We start from the raw sequence: 20,719 nt of genomic DNA, 5'->3' as shown, positions 1-20,719 counted from the left end.
TGTGATTCGCTCCACATGGCCAACGCTTCGTAGTTGTGCCAAACAGCCCGAAAGACGACAAAACAAATGGCGTGGCAGCACTCATTTCGCCCAAAGATACCCTCTCGACGTGACCAAGAGCAAATGGGGCCTGCTGTTGGACTTTGAGTTGTGGATCAGAGAGGGCATGACTCCACTCTTTGCAGAAGATGGATACCGTCATGGAGAGTAGTAGCCTACGTGTCATTCCCACAATGCGTGAGGGCCCAAGGAGTTTCACAGGACCTTTCCCCACTCAAAATACGTACAACTGAATGCGCTCTATATGCAATTTAACAATATGGTGTAAAAAAAAAAATCATTTATGAGTGTCCCCACCCCCTTTTCCATCCGCTGTGTCGCCAATGCAGCGCACTTAGCACAGCCGTGCGCACAAGCCCCCGCAATATCAGCGTCTCCCTGCTATGGGCGTGCGTGCGCGCACCGCCGTTTTTACTATTCCTCATTCGACCAATGAGAGTCGAGGCTGTGCAGAGAAAGGCACACGAGTGTGATTCTAGTAAAGATACACTAGTTTCTCACGGAATCCCTTTACGCACAAAGCTCGCCAGGTTTTTTCCCAACACCAATCCACTCTTCCCCTCCTTTTTTTCTTCACTCCCCTTTGCTGTCCCCACCCCAGATTCCCGTGCAATTTTCCCCAATCCCAAACACTTAATTGAGCAATTGGGATTCCTCACGTGTGGGCTGATTTGTAGTTTGAACACGTGGCTCATTCAAAAAAGCCGGAATAGCTGAGGATTTTTTTTTCTCTCCCCCCTTCTTCTTCTTCTTATTCTAGGCTCTAGACTTAGAGGCGGGCGCCAGCCTTACCGTGTGTGACATTCTCTGTCTCTTTGCCAAGGGGTTTGGAGGAAGACACAAAGTAGTTTCTCCTCCTTTTCACCCAGCCCGCCATCGTTCGGAGACACGAGATTAATAATTGAGCATTTATTTATTGCGCGATAGAGACAGAGGGGCGAGGGAGCGCAAACGCACTGTGAGGCTGCCAGTTTAAATCTATCTGTGGCTTGAACGACCGGGAAGCACGCCACAGCCACTCCGTAGTAGTAAAGGCGATTTAGGCTACTCCAAACACTGCACATCCGCGAGAGCAAATAACTATCTCTCCCTCAGCGTAAAGATTGTCCCTTTCGGCGCAGAACATGAATAAGCTATACATTGGCAACGTAAGCGCAGAGGCGAGCGAGGAGGACTTCGAAACTATCTTTGAGCAGTGGAAGATTCCGCACAGTGGTCCATTTCTTGTCAAAACTGGCTATGCGTTTGTGGATTGCCCGGACGAGAAGGCAGCAATGAAGGCCATCGATGTTCTTTCAGGTGAGATAATCTGGGGCAAAAAGGTGCCATTAGGAAATTCTCCCAAACTGCTGCAATTGTGTGAAGATTGCCTTACTTCTGGTGGGGGGGGGACCCTATGAGAAATGCATGTAGTCCTGTAGGGTGGGGGTGTATCCAAGCGTTTCTTTCTCTCACACAACCTTTACTTGGCCTTTTGACACCGTGGGGCTCACACAAATGGCTTCCCCCAGGTTTGAGTGAAATTCTGCCCTTGTAATTTGACTGAGTGTAGCTTGGTAAAATGCTAGAGTAAACACAATCCTCAGTGTAAGCAATGCACGTTATGTGCCGTTCAGGGCAGCGAGCGGGGCTGTGGAAGCCGTGAAGTGAACCCTTATTGTGAGCTCTATCACACAGCCCCAGCTTGGCACGATTGAAGAGTAATGTGTCGCCGCTTTCACCAGTTTCTACTGGAACTTGCACTCTTCTCCAGGTTTCAAAATACAGGCCTTCTCCAACAGCCTCCACTCGCTACACTGTGAAGCCATTTCGTCCATGCTGACACACCAGGTGGTTTAATTGTGTTGGCCAAATGTAGGCCAACTAACTCAGGCAGGCACACCACATTTAGCCTTTTTTGTACATTAATCACCCCAACCCTTCACGGCTTGTTGTCTAATTTCAAGTTAAGCATGCACCTACAGAACACGTAACAGCTGAGCTAAACTCGTTCACTATTTTACGAATAGTGCTAATGTCAGGCTCATTTGTCCTCGTGCTACCAGTGGCTCACACACTTTGAACAATTTGTGCTCCTATGCGAGAAATATCCAGCTCGCAGTCATGCCTATGTGTGCTTCTCTGGATTTTTAGTAGTAAACATTAACTCCCGTTTTCTTTTTTGGGGGGGTTTGTTTTCTCAGCAGTATGGAGGCCTACACGAGAGGTCATGTGGTTAATGAAATTAACGTTGCTGTGTTTTGATAATCTAAATTTCTCTTTTCTTTTTAAGGTAAAGTTGAACTTCACGGAAAAGTTCTTGAAGTGGAGCACTCGGTCCCTAAACGTCAAAGGTACGTGGGTTTTTATTAAATAGTGCTTGGTTAAACTCGTAGAAGCCCCACATATATTTTTAAATCGGTCACCCTCTCTTCCTCGTCTTTTTTTTTTTTTTACTTTGACCTCGTGTGTGTGTGTGTGTGTGTGTGCGAGAGAGTGTTTTAATAATGCTGCATGTGTGTTTGTTGCCAAGCGTTACATATTTATTTTAGTTAAAATACGTACGCCCATCATTTTCCCCCCCTTATTTTTTCCCTGAATGCTCTTTGGGGTCAAATAAAAGGGGCGTATGGCGGTCTGTTCCTTCCTCTCGCCATGACTGAGGGGGTGCTCCCAAAACCGTCGTGCATTTGAGTTAAACCATCTCATGGCTGTCTTCTCCTCGCTTGCTCCATTCACTCTTGTGTTTTTTAGTGTATACGTGCAGTTCTTGGCGATATTAAAGCGCAAAGCTCAGGGCGAGTACCAAAGCCCCGAGTGTGCAGGCTGAAATGTGTGCTGAGTGAGTGCAGGCTGGATTTGAGGCGTACAGGCCTTGTGAAGTCGTCCATTTGAGAAGGATCTGCCCGTCATTCTCCCTTGCTTGCCCTGCGCTTCCGCCCTCTTCAGCACATTGTGCTGCTGTTGCATGAGATGGACTCCATACGCGAGTGGAATGGGAGGTTTGGGACCCAAGTCACGAAAACCCTTGGTTTCAGAGTTAGACGCCCGTAGACACACTGGGCGGTTCGGTGTATGATTTCCAAAGGTGCACAATATATTTTTTTGTGTGGTCCTCGGAATATGTGCAGTGGACTTAAACATAGGGGCGATTTTTGACATGGTGTGCGTATTTTTATATTATTTGGTGGCGATGCTGTTTGGTGAAAAATAAGCATTTTCTTGAATTAAATTGCTTTTGCTTGATGATGGTTGCGGCAATTTCTGACTAGTATTGCAGGTTTGCATTGTTTGTTCTCAACGTTTAACTGTGATCTGCTCTTATGTAAAGAAATGGGTCACACTTGAAATCACAAAGTCCTGCTGGAACACGTAGGCATTAAAAAAAAAAACAAAAAAAACTGCTCCCCGTAATTTGTATTTATTTAAAAAAGCATTTTGGTTATAAAATGGAGCAAACGCAGAATTCGCGAGACCTTCACATGAAATGTATTTTCCACGTGGACATCATAGAAGCATTTCCTGGTGGGCTGTTGGTCTAAATTGTAGCTTGGTTAAATAAACCAGGTGTACTTAAATGAGAATTTGCGTCAGATCTTCGGACGTCCCCTCTAAACGCTGTGGTGATTGTTTTTGTGCACACCGTAGAGTTTGCGCCACATTTCAGAAAGGTAAAAAACGTGCCCTTCCTTTACAACATGGAACGCAGTCAATGGGAACAGTATTCTGAGTATAAGCTACACACGCACACACCCAACACACACGGACACTGGGGCCCCTCTTTGCATTCCAGCTTGCAAATATGAACTGGGGGGCTTGGCCAATCACCTTTGAACCTATTAGGAAGGGGGAAGTGCTAGAGCAGATGAGGATCAAGGTGGGGTGGCTATAGTTTGGAGTTCATACAGATTCCACTGAATACGATGACATGGTTTGTGGGGATGTGGTATTTTTATAATTTCAAGCGAACCAGGTTGGGGCCCAATTATAATTTTTTTTTTTTTTTTTTTTTTTGTGCGTATTCCCATGGCTCTATCACGCGTGTGACCAAAAGAGCACCAAAATGATGATCTATGCATTTGGTATAACATTGGGTTTGTCTTAGGGAGTCTTAAAAAAATGGACTGTACGCATTAACAGAATAACGCAACGTAATTATTCAATTGGAAACGCATTTTCTGCACATACACGGCGCTCTTGGTTATTAACTTTGAGTTAATTTATGAACGTTTGCTTCTTACGTTGCGTGACCTTTTTCTAAAATAAAATATTGTGTTAAAGTCTCTTGAAGGAAAAAAAAATCCGCCATTTTAAAGATAACATTCACTCATTCTCGCCAATATCTCCTTTATACGATTGTTCTGTGGAAAGCGTGTAATTTTTCTTCAGCTTAAAAATTCAGTTATGTAAAGCTCTGACTTAGTTTTATATTTTTTTTGTGTTTGTGTACGTATATATTTTAAAAATAATAAATACATGATTTTAAAAATCTCCTATGATGCAATTGCACCACAGGTAAACCCAAACTGAGGTGGTGTATAGGGTTGAATTCTACTCTCTACTTGGATATTTTTTAATTTTTTTTTTTTTCAACAACGTAAAAAAATGCAGCTTGCCCATCCCCACGTGCACATATGCGTCACATGTACAGGAAGAAAGAAAATGGCATGGTTGTAAGGGGGTGGTGGCCCCACACATGTATGCGTGTGTGTTTGAGAGGAAGACGGACATTAAACACGCGTGTCTAAATGTACACAACTTCCTTTAAAGTCAGTTCTTTAGTAACATTTTAGTCCTGGTAATTTTGTTTCTAAGGCTGGGTTTAAATTGTAAATTAAATTGGGATAGTACTCAAACTTCTCATGGTTGCTTATAGAAATCACTCCTAGTGTAAGAATTCTCAGTCACAGGGTCAGCATGGGGCCCCACCTGCACCCCCCCCCCCCCTTCCAAAAAAAAAAGGCGAGTTGGGGTGCCAGAGAATTATGAATGTGGCCCCTTGTTTTACTTGGACTGCAGGCAAATGCTAACTCTCCCTCAGTCTAGACTGAAATCAGACTGGCATTGTACTTTTAGCTTGTTCTTAAACCTGTTCTGTGAGATCTGGAGGTAAAGACATCAGTGCGTAATGGCTTTTTGCATATGGCAAGCTCTAACTGTTCAACTCTGCAACTGCCAAGAATTTCAACATATCCACATGCATTAATGTAGTTTATTGGGTGCATGGTTTGCATGCACGTAAGGCCTGTGAGGGCAGTGGAAACCAGACTGTGTGGAGTTCAGTCATTCAGAACCTCTGCCTTCTGAATAAGCAGTGGCTGTGGATGGGCGTTGAGCACAGACCTCGTGTGTTTCTCTCTGTCAACAATGGTGTTGACGTAGAGTGCTTCATTATGGGGGGATGATTGAGGCAAAGAAATGGAGATGACTACAGGTATCATGCAGCATTATTCTGCTCAGCTTGTGAATGCTGTTGTAGTATACATTTGCATGCTTGTGTATACGTGTCTATTGAAACCACCTGTATGCACGGTCTCCCATCAGGAGGCCACAGGTCTCAGCTGGGCTCCAAGAATGGGGACGAATGTTGGTCCGTTTTGAAAGTAAATAAGGTGCTCGGCCTCCTCCTGGCCATCACATGACGAGCCAACCCTAGTCACTCTTGGCCCTCCCTCCTTTCCTCCCCCTCCCACTTTTAACCCTGCTCTACATGTTCCTGTCAGTGGACTTGTCCGTGTCCATGGCAACGGGGCCCCACCCCCACGGGGCAGAGAGGGCCCTTGTTACCCTTGCTTGAAACTGGGCTATCCCCCCCCCAATACCACACCCCACTCACACAGCCTCACACACACCCACCCCTCCCCAAATCAAAGACTGGGACTGGGGAATGTATACCACCCACAACCCCCCACCCCACCACATACCCTGGCTGACTTCTTGTGTGTGTGTGTGTGTGGGTATAGGTTAATCCGACTGGAAGTGCTTTGTGCATTTGCACATTTCGCATGGCGTTCCCACCGCAATGCAGAGCATACCAAATGTGTGGGGAGATGCTGCAAGATCAGCCAGGAATGGCACAGTGGGCCGGAAAGGGCTGAAATTCCTGGTGGGAGTTATTTGGGAAGTTTTCTTTACAATTTGCCCATTTAGAGTTAAGTAGTTTCTTTAATGCGTGGTACTAAATATATTGTACACCTATAAGTGTGACTGTAGTCCTAGTGGCTAAGCTGAGTAATTTCAGCTTTATGGCCCTTGTTGTACACATGCAGTACAATTTTTAGTGTGCGCACATGCATGTATGGAAAGTTTCAAAATTGTGTAGTACATCTTGATCCTAAAAATTAAGTTCACTGCGTGAAAGGGGAGTTCATAAATGCTGCATGTTGAAAGGTGCCATCTTGCGCAAACTACCCCACTGTTAATGGTCTTGTTGTTTGTTTGTTTGTTTTTTAAATCCATCCTGTACATGCTGAGGAGCTCAGGGACATTTAAGAGAAAAGGGGGTGAAAATATGTAGTAAAATTCTAGACTTTACACACGGGGCAAAAATGTGCACACAACGTAATGCTAAACTGGCTGCACGGAACAATGTGTGTATAATGTGCGATGTGCATGTAAAGCCGATGTGGAACTGGTCTGGGGTCAAGGTTTCATTCCACGTCGTGTGTGTGTGTGTGCATGCCTCAGCTCAAAGCCATATGTACGCCTTTTCTTTAGGGGTGTGTGTGTGTGTGTGTGTGTGTGTGTGTGTGTGTGTGTGTGTGTGTGTGTGTGTCAACAGGCAGCGGACTTTGGAGTGGCCTTTACTTTTCTCACATTTTTACACAACATGCAGACAGACCCTTATGAAACTTAGAGTAACTGATCCAGAAGGCCTACTGTCTGCATGACCTCCACACATAACCACTACACTTATGCAGCTGTAAACATAATGAAAGTGGGAATCATAAAGCAATAATTTTCTGTCTCAATTATTCCTTCCTATGCAACAATGCAAAACTCAACTGTTTGTCTCCACTTGCTTCTGCTGCATGCACACTCTGAACAAGCATACTTTTTTTTTTTTTCACTCTTCCTATGTAATGTGATGTAGCAAGCGGAGATTTCCTTTAGAGCTTCTGAGAGGCACACGCACTGCCAGTTCCCCTTCCCCATTTTTTTTTTTTTTTTTTTAAATACAACAGCTGGTTCAAACTTTTGGTTTAAAAAAAACAAACAAAAAAACAACAACAACAAAACACTGGGTCTGAGCCTTGCAGTTGTTAAAACCTCATGATTCAGTACTATAGGATGCATGCTAGAGTCAGGTTGCGTAGACGAGACATTTTAATACATTATTCTCAATCTTTTTTTTCCCTTTCCCCCTCAGCTTTCTTCTTACTACCACCATCTGTTGGATTTTTTTTTTTTTTTTTTTTTTTTCCTTGTCCCCTTCTTCCCCTTGTCACTCTTTGCACTCTGTAACACAGCTGATAATTAGGGAGAAGGGCGTGGTGTACGTGAGTGTGCGTGTGTTACATTAATTTGAATTTGGGGAAACTTGAAACTAAACTAGCCCACTTTTTTTTTTTTTTTTTTTTTTTTTTTTTTTCCTCTATTTCGTGCAGGCTGTTTCAGTACACCTGAGTTTAGAGTGGAATTAAAGACCTTCTGTCAGTGTCCAGCTTACTGAGAAATAAGTCCTTTTTTTTTTTTTTTTTTTTTTTTTTTTTTTTTAAAACCCCCCAAAACAAAACACAAATCCCTTCTGTATTATCCTTAGTATTGTCACTTATTAACTAGCTTTTGCTTTCTCTTCTCCTGTCTTTTGTCCCATCTACCTTCACTTTCTTTATCCATTCACCCCTCACCCTCTTCCCCTCTTGTTCCCTCTCCAGGAGCTGTAAGCTGCAGATCAGGAACATCCCGCCTCACATGCAGTGGGAGGTGAGTGCTAACAGGCTGCTAACCGCTTCCAGGGCGGGGCACCATGGGGCAGCCCAACTGGGCTCTCATTTAGTGGCCTCTGCAGTTACCTTGCCTCCTTTTGGGTTTCAATTGAGCATGCACTTGATGATTAGTTTGACTTTGGCTGCTGTAGCTTAGCGCAACATACTGACCGTATCGGTGGGTGAGGAGGGTGGGGGGGACTCTAATGTCACTAGGCAGTTGACAGTCAGGATTAGAAGAGATTTTAATTTGTGTTTATTAAATTTTCACTACCTTTGAGTGTTGTGGTGTTTTGGCTTTTTAGGGGAAAAAAAAGATTTAATGAGGGTAGACTCTCCAGATGATACACTCCTGCCTGAGCAGGAGAGTATGTTCGTAGCACTGGTTCTACATGTGTTTGCTGCTCGCAGAGACTTGTAAAACAAAAAAGCTGCTTGCTGATGTTTTTAAATGGGGAAACGTGAGTTGATTGTTTCGCCATGGTGTCCTTCACCACTGATCACATGGGCTAGTTTGTGTGTGTGTGACGAGGCTTTCACTTTCAATGTGTGTTCTTGCACAAAAAAAGTGGAAATGAATTAAAAATAAATCAGTGTTGTCTGAAGGGTTGTGAAAGATTCATGCAACCCATGGGTTGACCTGGCTTCAAGTCCTCCTTTGGTGTATGGCACTGCATATAATTTTTTTTTTTTCCTTTAAATTGTCATTTTACTTGTGAATTTTTCTTTGTCTAAAGCATACAATGCATGTGGGTATTGGTAGTTTTATTTGCTACAGATATCGGTACCTGACATTGAGAAAGGTGGCTAAATAAAATCAGCCCTTGCTCAATTGTATGCAGACCACTGCAACAGATACATTTGTAATGCTTTTGTCGGGTTTGTGAGATAGTTAGCGGTGCAGGCTCACATGGAAGTGAGGTGGATCTTAATTTGCTGGACACATTTTACGCAATGCACAATTTGAGGCTTATTACGCTGTTGCATTAAACTGTACAAAATACTGTTTGTTTTAAACATTCTCTGAAATAACAGTTCATGACTTAGTGTTTGCTATTCAGCTCCAAAATGACAGCTGCTACATAAAGTAGTATTTAACAGGGTGTATTATTTGGCTTGATTTTTGAGTCTCAGAGTGTACCTTGATATATTAGGCACCCCCTCCAAAAAAACCAAACAAATTTTCTCTTAGTTCTGTAAATTCTTCAGAAAACTGATTTTAAATTTTACAAAACTGTTCTCAGATGTATAAGTTCACGAGGTTAAGAAGTGAGCATTCTGATAGGTTTAAACCTAAGCTGACGTAATTAATTTGCACAAAAGCTACACGTGAAATGGGGGGTGGGATGAATACCAATAGAAATGTTGAGCTTTGACATGGTCAGGACTTCAAGGCCGTTGCCTGATTAGTAGGGGAAAGAAATAGTCTGTGTTGAGCAACAGTCATGTGTGTGTCATGCATAGCACCTCTTTTTTTTTTTTTTTTTTTTTTCCCCCTGCATTTGTAGGCATTTAAAAAGACAAACTGGTGTCTCCTCCACGTTCTTACACACTAATCTGCTGGGCACACCTAAAAGATTTTTGTGAGCTTAAATTGAAAAATTTTGAACTTTGGCAGTGATTTTCTTTTTAAAGCTTTGAAAATGCTGCAATTTATCCAAAGTCAAAATTACGCACTTGCATGTGGAATGTGGCAGCTTTAACACAGCTTTACGTGACTCTCTCCCCCAGCTACATCACCTCCACTGCAGAGGTTTAGCTGTCTTGGCGTGTGCTTGCACTGCAATTTATATTTAAAAAAAAAAAAAAAATAAAAACCTGCTTTGTAAAGACCATGGAAGCCAAACAAGAGAATTCTCATGTTCAATTGCGCAATTGTTCCCCACTGTTCTGAACTACAAGAGTGTAAAGGTTAATGCATGACTTTAGATTTCAGCCTGCTTCAGTCAGTATGATCAAATGGCTACGGACACGCTCAGGGTGTTGGGTTTTTTTGTTTGTTTTTTGTGTAAGTAATGGTGGGCTCGCTTTGCCTACGCATGTCCCTTAACTCCAGCTCCAGATACACCCATGTTCCTAGTATGTAGCGAGGCAGCTTTCTGCTTTCTCTAAAGGTGACATGGAGATTTCTCTCCCCTCAAAAGCGAGGGGGGAGGTGGTTTAGAATGGAGCAACTGAATAGAAAGAGGTCTTTTGATGCAAAGGCCTTGTATGTATCTTATCAGGTAGATAAGACAAACGGGTCATATTTTGTGTGTGTAAAAACCTTCCAGCTAGAGAATGGTGGCGAGAGTAGCGGCGTGTTCACGAGCTGTAGTGAGTGGGTGGGCCTGGACTGTTTCCCCTTCCCTTTCATGTGCGCTGATTCACAGAATGTGTAGCATGAATTTACACCCCTCCCCCAGCTGCTGCTGCTGCTTCCTGCTGGAATGTACCCCACCCTTTCCTGAATGGCCTGGATTCCCATTGGCCAGACTCTGTAGATGGACAGGCAGAGTAGCCAGCCAGCAGCCAGTAACTCCTGGTTTCAGGGAACTCGTATCAGTGCTGGAGCAGCCAATGATGGAGAGTGGAGATGGCAAAGAGGCGGGAGGCCGTCTGGTTGGTGGGTTGGTAGGGTTGGGGTGCGGGGTGGGACAGATGGGGATGTGGTCCTGTTGGCTAAAAAGTGGGGTTGAGCTCCTGAGGGTGTGGCCATGGGTTCAAGCATGGTGGAGGTCTTAGCTCAGATGGGAGCCAGCTCGCTCCCCCCTCCTCTTCTCGCTCACATTTGCTCACATTTGATCACATCTATGAAACAAAGTCTCGTGATTTGAGCGGATTGCTAGCTTGGTGGGGTTTTCTGTTATGTGCATATGCTAAGGTTTCTCCCAACGCACCTCTTCTGTGTGGATTCAACATGCTGATGATCTTAATCTGGTGTATTTGCCACTATTCAAATAAATCCCACAAACAAGTCCTTCATTATGCAATTTATGCTTTTGTCTGCTGTTTACAGCGTTTCTAAGATTTTCTATTTAAAATGTTACTTCTGTTTTATAAAAATAATCAATTAAAAATAAAGAATGAAAGACACCAGCTTCCCACAGGGAGTGTCATAATTTGGGTTGACAAGCTTTTACAAGAAGCAGCGAATTTTATCAGTGTAACACATCTTTGAACTTGGGTTCAGAAATGGAGTATGTCCTGGCAGGGGGCTAGGCCTATTCTTCTGCATGATCTTCTGTTCACCAGTGGGTTCAGATCAAATCCTTTAGACACTATGTACTCATTTTTATTTATTCATTTTATTTTTTTTCTTCCCTCTCCCCTCAGGTTTTGGATGGTATGCTTGCTCAGTATGGTGCAGTACAGAGCTGTGAACAAGGTAAATATACTGTTGATTAAGCTTCGTGTTACAAGACACACCCTGCACTGAAATCAGTTTTTCCAGATCCTTCCTTGCTGTACAATTGTTTTCAAGTAAATGCTTTATTAGCTTCCTAATGAAATTTTAGAGTAACCCAGGTTGGTCAACTTTCACCGTCATTGTTGGATTTGTGCTGACTTTGTGTATTCTCACAGTAAACACTGATACAGAGACTGCAGTTGTCAATGTTCGGTATGCTACCAAGGACCAGGCTAGGCTGTGAGTACGCACACACAGTATTCACGTCATTAACCTCTATCTCATCTGTCTTGATGCCTCTGACATGAATCTGCTCAAGCTTTCCCATTTTATTCCCCACATTGTTTGACACCACATCAACTTCCTCTGTCAAATGTTCTTACAGTGCACCTGATTTCCTCCTTCCAACACCCAGTCTAGTTTAATTTGACATGCAATGATAACTGGCGCTTTGTGTGTGTTGGAGATGGAGGGGGTTAAATTAGCCATCTGGTGCCCCCTGGTGTACATGTATCATACTACTCTGCAAGAGGTGGTTGGAAGAGTCTCTTGGAATAATTGATCAGTTCATTAAAAATCTAAATCCTTGAGGCTAATGAGGGAGATGTGTGAATGCTGACATAGGATAACTGAAAGGTGGCGTTTGGCCAGATCCCCAGTACCTGCTGGGAATGTTGGGTTTGGACCTTGTTCATAAGACACAAATCAATTTGCATTAAAGCCTCTTTGTTTAAATTTCCCTACCTGTTTTTTGGTTTCCTCAATTAATGAAGAGTCAAACTTGAAGCTTTGTAGGTTTTTTTACTCCATGTCTGCAAGCCTTCCTTTGCTCTTAAATTAAACGTTCGGTAGCAATCGAGAGGTTTACATGCTGACATCTTTAATTCTTTTCAGGGCAATGGAGAAGCTGAATGGATCTATGATGGAGAACTATACCTTGAAAGTGTCCTATATCCCAGATGAGACGGCGACACCAGAGGGTCCTCCAGCAGGGGGCCGGAGAGGCTTTAATGCCCGCGGACCCCCTCGGTCTGGCTCTCCGGGTTTGGGCGCCCGGCCTAAAGTGCAGTCAGACATCCCGCTACGCATGCTGGTTCCCACGCAGTTTGTAGGGGCAATCATTGGCAAGGAGGGTGCCACTATCCGCAACATCACCAAACAGACCCACTCAAAGTACGTACACGGAGGTCAGGAATTATACTCGGCATCGCATGTCAGCGGTGTCCTCCTTTCCTTTTCTGCACTGCTGGCCGTTATGATGCGATATGATGAGCGCCTTTTCTTTGTGTCAGGATTGACATCCACAGAAAAGAGAACGCAGGTGCTGCAGAGAAACCCATCACTATTCACTCAACCCCTGATGGCTGTTCGAACGCTTGCAAAACCATCATGGACATCATGCAGAAGGAAGCCCTTGACACAAAGTTGTGAGTTTATAACAAAATAAGTAAATGTGTACCTTAGTTCAGTTTTGTCACCTATTAACCTTTGGCTGAATCTACTGTTACACTGAACTAAAATGAGGGTATAACTGCAACTGTGATGCTGTTATTTATAATTTTATAAATAAATCACTTTGACAAATCGTATCAAAGCTGCTTCATAAAAACCGCTTTCCGCGTCCCTATAATGGCTCACATTTTTAACTACTTACGAGTTCAGACGTCATATCTTGGCTTTGCATAAAATATATCAGCCCTGTCTGTTTGCAGCATGTAGGAAAAGTAATAGAACTGATTGTATCAGATTTTGTTTTTCATTTGACTTCGCAACCCCTTTTTCCCACAGTACTGAGGAGATCCCACTAAAGATCCTTGCACACAACAGCTTTGTGGGAAGATTAATAGGTAAAGAAGGACGCAACCTGAAGAAAATTGAGCAGGAAACGGGGACCAAGATCACAATCTCACCGTAAGTTGCAAAGAGTTCATTGAAGCTCTACCTATTAACAGTTTGCAGTCTGTGCAGTCGGTTTATAAAAGTAGCGTGGCATACATTTTAATGTTGTACTTCTGTGGTCTATACACTTTGAGAACAAAAGAAGTTCTAATGCACCTCCAACCTTCTTTATTCTGTCCAGTCTTCAGGACCTAACCCTGTACAACCCAGAACGGACCATCACAGTAAAGGGCTCCATTGAGGCATGTGCAAAAGCTGAGGAGGAAGTGATGAAGAAGATCAGGGAATCCTATGAGAGTGACATGGCTGCTATGAACGTAAGCAATTTAAAAAAATAAATAAATAAATAAAATTTGAATGAATCACTTTTCCAAAGGGGAAATCTGAAGTAACTTTGTTCCAGTAAATATAAATGTGACCGGTTTCTTTAAAAGTGACGTAGATGGTCTGTTAATGTTCTTGGCTTTCAAGTACACTGGCCAGACATGGCCGTTAAAGAGGCCCCGGGTGGGGGAGGTGGGGATTTTCTGGCAGGTCTTAGAGCCACCAGGATACTTTCTGTGATTAGGTTTACATAAAATCAAGAAATCAGATAACAAATTAATCTGGTAAGGAACTTGAACAGTGACGTTTACATGTACGGGAGTGATCTGGAACTACCACGGTGTAATGGCACTCTTCTATCCTCAGTTTTCTTGTAAAGATATGTGTACCTTTTTAGTGTTTTATTATTTATGTATTAAGTCTTCAATACAAAAGACACCTTCACATGTCAGGTATTGTGAAATCACTAGAAAGGAATATTCTTTTTGCTACTCCAGTGGCTGTGGGTGAAGAGGGAATTTTGCTTAGTTTCCTAGCAGAGCTCACTGACCCCCAATATGTCTGTGGAAATCATAACAGCTCCAGGAAATTCCCTTGAATGCTAAGGAAAGGTGCATCACTGCTTCCTTTTAGCATGGGATCAGCTGGACCTGCCTTTTTCTGAAAGGAAGAGCAGGAAATCCCATCTCACGATTCAAACGTTACACATTTAAACCATTCATGAAAGAAAACTGTCAACGTAACTGGGAAGAGGTACGGGTCATGTAAATGTAAACTAATAGGTCATGGCAATAATATGGGAAAACGCACTTGATATTTTGAGCCTTCGCCAACAGGTTTTTAAACCACAGGTGACTCTTACACTGCTGTGATTGATTTTTGTTTTTTAAATCTGCTTGTAAAGTTGCCTTCCATGATCTCATTAATTATACATTTATTCCAGTTAAGCTCTGTACATGAAGACTGAGCTATATCAAAATAATACCAATAAGTGAAGTTAATCTTTTAGCACACTGATACAGATTTTTTTTTTTTTTCTTCCCTTCATATCTTTCCTTGGCCTTTTGATATTTTCCATCAAAATTGGAGGGGAAAACCCCACAAATGCTGCAAAATTGTGGCGAGGGACTGTACCATTGAAGTCTGTCTTCTCAGCTGTTGAAACTGAGTTTACAAGGAATGTGAAAACAGCCTGTGAGAAGCTTGAGAAGCTGCTCTGTGTGATTGTTTACCAAGTGGACAATGCCTCATTTGAGATTTTCTGACTGTCCTAGAAAATATGCTTCAGGCTCACAATTTGATTCATTTTGCTTGTCCGGGCTTTGCAAAAGTCCCAGCTGAAGTCGAGCTGTTTTTGCTTCGGGAGTTGATGTTTAATTCAGAAAATTGTTAGATTTTTTTTTTTTTTTTAAATTTTCTTCACCTAAAATGGTGCATGTGCAGACACGAATATGATTTGATGGCAGCTGTCGTTTGAGGTCTTTACTTGTCCAGTTCAGTAGTACAAATTCTGTGATGTAGCGTGGTTAATTGTCCAGTGCATCTTTTAGCTAGTGAGTGGGCGTGATGTGTGCTGCCTCCAGGCTGCAAGGAGCATTTCCAGTAGTGCAGGCACATCTAAAGGAGACTGTTTCCTGTTGTGAGAAATTAAACTTAAAGCTTGAGGGGTTTTTTGGTTTTTTTTTTTTTTTTTTTTTTTTTTTTTTTCCCTTTGTCCAGAGATCATGTGTGATAGCAGTGTTGGTTAGATAATCCATGTGGTGGTGATGTGAAAGCATGCAATGTGAGATGTGAATTGCTAATAGAGCTGTCCTTTCTTTGCAGCTCCAATCCAACTTGATTCCAGGCTTGAATCTGAATGCTTTAGGTTTGTTCCCCACTACAGCACCAGGCATGGGTCCCTCCATGTCCAGTATCACACCTCCTGGAGCCCATGGTGGATCCTCATCATTTGGAGTAAGTGAGACACTCTTGCAGATATGTGCCTACTGCATACACTACATTACACAAATCCAGGGCAGCCATGTTTAATTGTTACACTTGGTGTGCTGGTTCCTTGGGTCAGGTTAGTGAAATCTGTTAGAGTAGAGAGTTTGTTTTTAGCCACTCGGTATCATGTTTGTTTTTTCCCCTTTAGTGCAGTCCTTATGGGGGTGAAGGGCCATTTTGGGCTCCTATGCTGTCAGCGAGCAGCCAGTCCCTTGCTGTAAGTTGCCCATCCCCAAAGTGCTTTGCACGGCTTGTGGCTGCTTGCTGTGGGGTTTTGTTTTGGGTTTATTTATTTTTAAGGGGGGTTGCATCCAGTTTGTCCTCTTGTGACATTTAGGCAGCTCCTAGTGTGTTTGTGAAGTGAATAGAGAGGCTGTCTGTCTCTGATCAGTTTTAGGAGATTGTTTCTGCAAAATGACATTTGAGTTGTCGGGGAAGGTGAAGGTTTGAACGGCAAGTAAAAGATCCTCTGCATCAACAGCCCTTCTCCACATTTTGTAGCCTGCCAAAGCAACTTGTTAGTGTGCCCTCAGCTGGCACATGGACTGGAAAATTGGACTCGCTCCAAAATCAACAAGTACTACTTCTTCTGTTTTGTTTTTTCTTTTTTGGGGGGGTGGGGGGACAATGCAACCACCTCCCTTTCGAGATCTTGAGTCAGCCGCACTAGAGACCGGTGATTTCCTGGTCCAGTTTGCATTAAGGCTCCATAGTGTAATAGCTAAACGGCTTCATATTTAAACATTACTGTCCACTTGATAGTTTTTGTTTTTTTCCTTAGATGGAACTTGTTAATTTTTGCTAACAGTAAACCTTTGCATGCAGCCAACTGGGACTATAGCTTCTGTAAGCAGAATCGGTGTGTGACTCTGTTTGCCAAATGTTTTAACACTAATCTGAGCACGCAGCACGTTCCCAAAAACACCCAACGATTTTGGGAACATGCTGATCAGTAATGAGTAGAAACCCCACTGGACATAACGGTAGCATCTGCGTTTACCGCTGCGGGGGCGGACATGCCTCTTCTGATCAACCAGTGATCTCAAGCAGAGGGTGTAAGCACCGATGACACTTAATGAGTTTAACAGCTTCCACAAGATCGACTGTTGGCATTTGCGCATTGGTGTTTGAAAGTTGAGCAAATGTTCTGGGGGGGGGGGCGTCTGTGCGTGCGATCTTCTCCCAGTCGCAGTAGTACTAAGCTGTTTATATCCAGCAGGGACACCCAGAATCGGAGACTGTTCACCTGTTCATTCCTGCACTTGCAGTGGGCGCCATCATTGGAAAACAGGGTCAACACATCAAACAGCTGTCACACTTTGCCGGAGCCTCAATCAAGGTGAGTGATTGACAGGAGGGTAGAGACTCTGAATGTCAATGATAACATTTTGATGCTAGCGGTCTTCCCGTTTTCATTTGATTGATGGGAACTGGAGCATAAGTGAAGTGTTTTTTTTGTTTTTTGTTTTTCTTTCTTTTTTCTTAATGACCTCTTTCAGATCGCCCCTGCAGAAGGAATGGATGCCAAGCAGAGGATGGTCATCATTGTCGGACCACCAGAGGCTCAGTTTAAGGTGTTGCACGTTTACAGCCAAATGAATGCATTAAACTCATGCTAAGATTAAAAATTATGTCACTTAATTTAATCATAGCAGAAGTTTGCATTTATCTTGATTTTATCTATTCACGTGTTAGTGGTGCAGAAGTATTACTGAAAGAAGTTTTACCTAATTCAGTAGGATTAACCTGTGCTTGAACACATCTGACTGCAGGCTCAGTGTCGAATCTTTGGCAAGTTAAAAGAAGAGAATTTCTTTGGACCTAAGGAAGAGGTGAAGCTGGAGGCGCATATCAAGGTTCCCGCCTTTGCTGCTGGACGAGTTATTGGGAAGGGCGGGAAAACGGTAATCTAGATTCTTTCATGCCTGAACTGCATTCAGTTTATATTTTTGTCCCTAATAAATGTTTTGAGTTTTTAATTTTGATCTGTGTGTCTGCAGGTAAACGAACTGCAGAACTTGACCTGTGCAGAAGTGGTGGTGCCCCGAGACCAGACGCCTGACGAGAACGACCAGGTTATAGTAAAGATCAGCGGACACTTCTTTGCATGCCAGGTGACTTGCATTAAAGAAAAGTGCTCTGGGCATGTTTTTCTGACACTGAATAAACTGCTATTAATTCTTTGCCTTTCACTGTAGCCATACAGTTAATTTCCTTTTATAACAAGAACAATGTTATGCACACTGAGATGCTTCCAAAATTACTTGATTTAAAAAAAAATACATTTGGCTATTTGTCTAACATTTTGCACAGGAGGTCAGCATTCTAAGGGCGGATTCCGTGGCATCCTTGTACACTTCATTTGATGCTTAACACTGCAGTTTTAGCTTAATACTTGTTCCTCTTGTCACCTAGCTGGCCCAGAGGAAGATTCAGGAGATCCTAGCCCAGGTGAGGAGGCAGCAGCAGCAACAACAGCAGCAGCAGCTTAAGCCTACATCTGGACCCCAAGCTCCAATGCCACGCAGGAAATAAACATCCAGCGGACCTGGAGGAACGGTGACCGAATCTGCCAGAAGACTCGTCAGAAGGACAGATGCAGCAGAGTCCAGGAGGGGGAGAAGACGATGACGGCAGTGGGTCCTAATGCTCATCTCAGGGGTTAAAGGTTGTTGGAGCCCAACCAAACATCCTCCCCTCCTTGTCTTACTTGGGACTGCGCGGCTGATTTAAAAAAAACAAAAAAAAGGAAGGAAAAAACAAAAAAGAGACCCTGTGCCCACTAAAAGCTCCACCCACTCCGCCTCTCTGCATCTCTGCGAGAATGTACTCCTGAGGGCTCCCACCGTCGTCACCTGCCCTCACAAGTGCACAACCCTCAACCGCTCTACTCCTCCCCCAAAGGATGTGTTTAAACTTGTATTTTTTTTCTTTTTACACTAGAAACACAAAGAAGAAATAAGGACCCCCGCCCCCTTCCTATCACCGCCTTGGTGTTGTACTTTAAACATGACAAGATGTTTTGGTTGACTTCAGATTTAGTGAACACCTGGTATATATATATATTTTTTTTTTCTTGACATTTAATTGGTTGGTGAAGCTTATGAGTTTTCTCTGGAAAGGAAAAAGGCATTGCTATCAAGGTCCTGTTTGGATCAGCTGAAAGATTTATTTGGGGAGGGGGTGCGGGGGGTTGGTTCAGATTGTGTGGGCGATGTTTAAGGAGGGGGGGGGGTTGTTTTAGGACAGGACCCCTGAAAGGGTGAATTATATGGGGCGTCCTGCCCTTGTGATAAGTGGCATTTTATAAATTGGGATGCATTTTACAGATAGACCTATAAACAAAAAAGAATTATATTAAAAAAAAAATATATATATATCTATCTATATATATATATATTTAGAGTTGAGGGCAGCGCCACGACTGACACAGGGAAATGGTGCCGAACTGCTGCTGCCCAGGAAAACCAATTAAATATGCATTTTTACTTAACTACCTCAGGATCTAGTACCTCAGAAGAGAAAAGATATTATATATATATATGAAAAAAAATTGTTCCTTTCTTTTTTTTATTTTGCTTTGTGGTATTTTGTATACTTTATAAAGCTGATAGTCTTTGAACATTTTTATTTTTTTAAGAAAATTTAAAATTTTGGTCAGCTGCCAACTGACCTTGCCTTCAACTCTGGTGCTTTAGGTGGCATTGTACATGTGTATGTGTGACTTAAGATGACCCTGTACATAAAGTCTGTTTGTACATAGCGGCCCCGGAGCAAGAGTTGGCGCCCCCTCAGCTGGCGGCTGACAGAAGTATAGAGAAAATCGCCTCAGTTTTTCCCCTGAGGGTCCACCATCTTCAGAAAGAAAGAAGTGCAAAACAACTACGACATGCAAATAATGCCAACCGTACATAACTGCAGCAATGCCATTTATTTTTTTTTTCGGGGGGGGAATTACCATAGTTAATGATAATGGTACTTTAATTTGTCAAAATTTCCTTTCACCTTCCTATTGAGGGCTGTGGTCAGGGTGCTGCAGAGAATACTGTAATGGGGTCCTTCCTGTAGCTGCCCTCAAGTCAGCAGAGCATCTGTTTGTGGTCTGTTCTGTTCCCAGGCCTCCTGCCACCTTTGTTGGCGAGTGTCTTAGCGAGGTCCAAGCCCCCACTAGGTTTAATTTCATGTAGAGCGAGCTTTGTCATTTCAGAGTGGCCCTTGTAGCAAGGCCATCAAGTCGACGTCTTTCACTGCATGGTGAGGGTAGGGGGAGTCACACTGATAGATGCAAACGTAACTTTTTTAAGTTTCAAGGAAAATGATTTAAACAAAAGGATGTTCTCTGTAACCTGCAAATGTACTTGATGTTTCATTTAGTTATGCTTACAGGGAATAACAAGCCAGGATAGGCACACACCATACTGAGTGAACCCTGACTTAGGGCGTTTATTTAAAAAAAAAAAAAAAAAAAAAAGGAAAGGAATCCAAAAACGTAAAGATACAATTTTCATTTTTTTTTTTTTTCCATGCCGAATGTAAATACGTTGATTGTGGTAAAAGTGCTTGAGTGTATCCATGCTTCCACAGTAGAACGCCGTCTACCTCAGCTGAGGGGGCGGGGGGTTGTTGTGGCACTAGGCACCCAGCCCTGCCCCCACTGAGCGCCAGCGCGCACTGATACCTCAGTCCCCCGAACACTTTCTACTTGGGCGCGCCTTCCTAACACCGTGCTTAACTGAGGGGCACAAGTGATACTTTAAAAAAAACAAACAAAAAAAAGTCCCTAACATCTCCCATCTCCCTGCCAACCCACCCTTCCCACAACTTCCCCCTTTCTCCAGTTTATTTTTGATCTACCTCTTTAGAAATGTATTTGAAGTAGAGGCATTCTTCTATTTGTTAGAATTTAACCCTTCTCCACACCTTTATGCTCCCCTCCCCCAGATAAGATTAAAAACTAAGATCATGAATTCTTTAGAATTGAGAAGAATCAAGTGATCAATTTTTTTTTTCAGTGTTTATAAATATATATACATGTCTTGACTTTAATTGAAATCCTCAAAACAATAGTTATTTCCTTCTGCTCTCTATTTTTGGTGGTGTGGCTTCCATGTGAACTTCTGCTTGAAGTTTTCTTTTTGCATTCAGTAGCTAA

General features: G+C 42.9%; 1 protein-coding gene across 2 annotated transcripts; it reads left to right on the top strand.

Moving 5' to 3' along the window:
* Window positions 1-556: 556 nt before the first annotated feature.
* igf2bp3 (insulin-like growth factor 2 mRNA binding protein 3) lies at window positions 557-20,038 on the top strand. Of its 2 annotated transcripts, none has more exons than XM_031756072.2 (15): window positions 557-1,359; window positions 2,333-2,393; window positions 7,917-7,965; window positions 11,283-11,334; window positions 11,532-11,595; window positions 12,250-12,528; window positions 12,648-12,782; window positions 13,144-13,266; window positions 13,436-13,571; window positions 15,403-15,534; window positions 16,787-16,906; window positions 17,067-17,141; window positions 17,340-17,471; window positions 17,568-17,681; window positions 17,983-20,038. In XM_031756072.2, exons 1-15 carry the CDS (start codon window positions 1,185-1,187, stop codon window positions 18,100-18,102), a joined length of 1,767 nt encoding a protein of 588 aa, XP_031611932.2. In that variant the 5' UTR covers window positions 557-1,184; the 3' UTR covers window positions 18,103-20,038. The 2 variants fall into 2 exon arrangements, with proteins under 2 accessions (XP_031611932.2, XP_031611931.2); XM_031756071.2 differs by having other exon boundaries at window positions 16,784-16,906.
* The last annotated feature ends 681 nt before the right edge of the window (window positions 20,039-20,719 follow it).

The sequence above is a fragment of the Oreochromis aureus genome, linkage group 22 (assembly GCF_013358895.1).
Source record: "Oreochromis aureus strain Israel breed Guangdong linkage group 22, ZZ_aureus, whole genome shotgun sequence".
Taxonomy (NCBI): Eukaryota; Metazoa; Chordata; class Actinopteri; order Cichliformes; family Cichlidae; genus Oreochromis; species Oreochromis aureus.
The sequence above is the reverse complement of the archived record's forward strand: the minus strand, read 5'-3'. Positions and strand labels throughout refer to the sequence as shown.

Coding starts and splice junctions, on each gene's coding strand:
- igf2bp3 (XM_031756071.2), top strand. CDS start 1,185: ATGAATAAGCTATACATTGGCAACGTAAGCGCAGAGGCGAGCGAGGAG. Junction 15,535..16,783: donor GTGGATCCTCATCATTTGGA/GTAAGTGAGACA, acceptor GTTTATATCCAG/CAGGGACACCCAGAATCGGA. Junction 17,682..17,982: donor GACACTTCTTTGCATGCCAG/GTGACTTGCATT, acceptor CTTGTCACCTAG/CTGGCCCAGAGGAAGATTCA.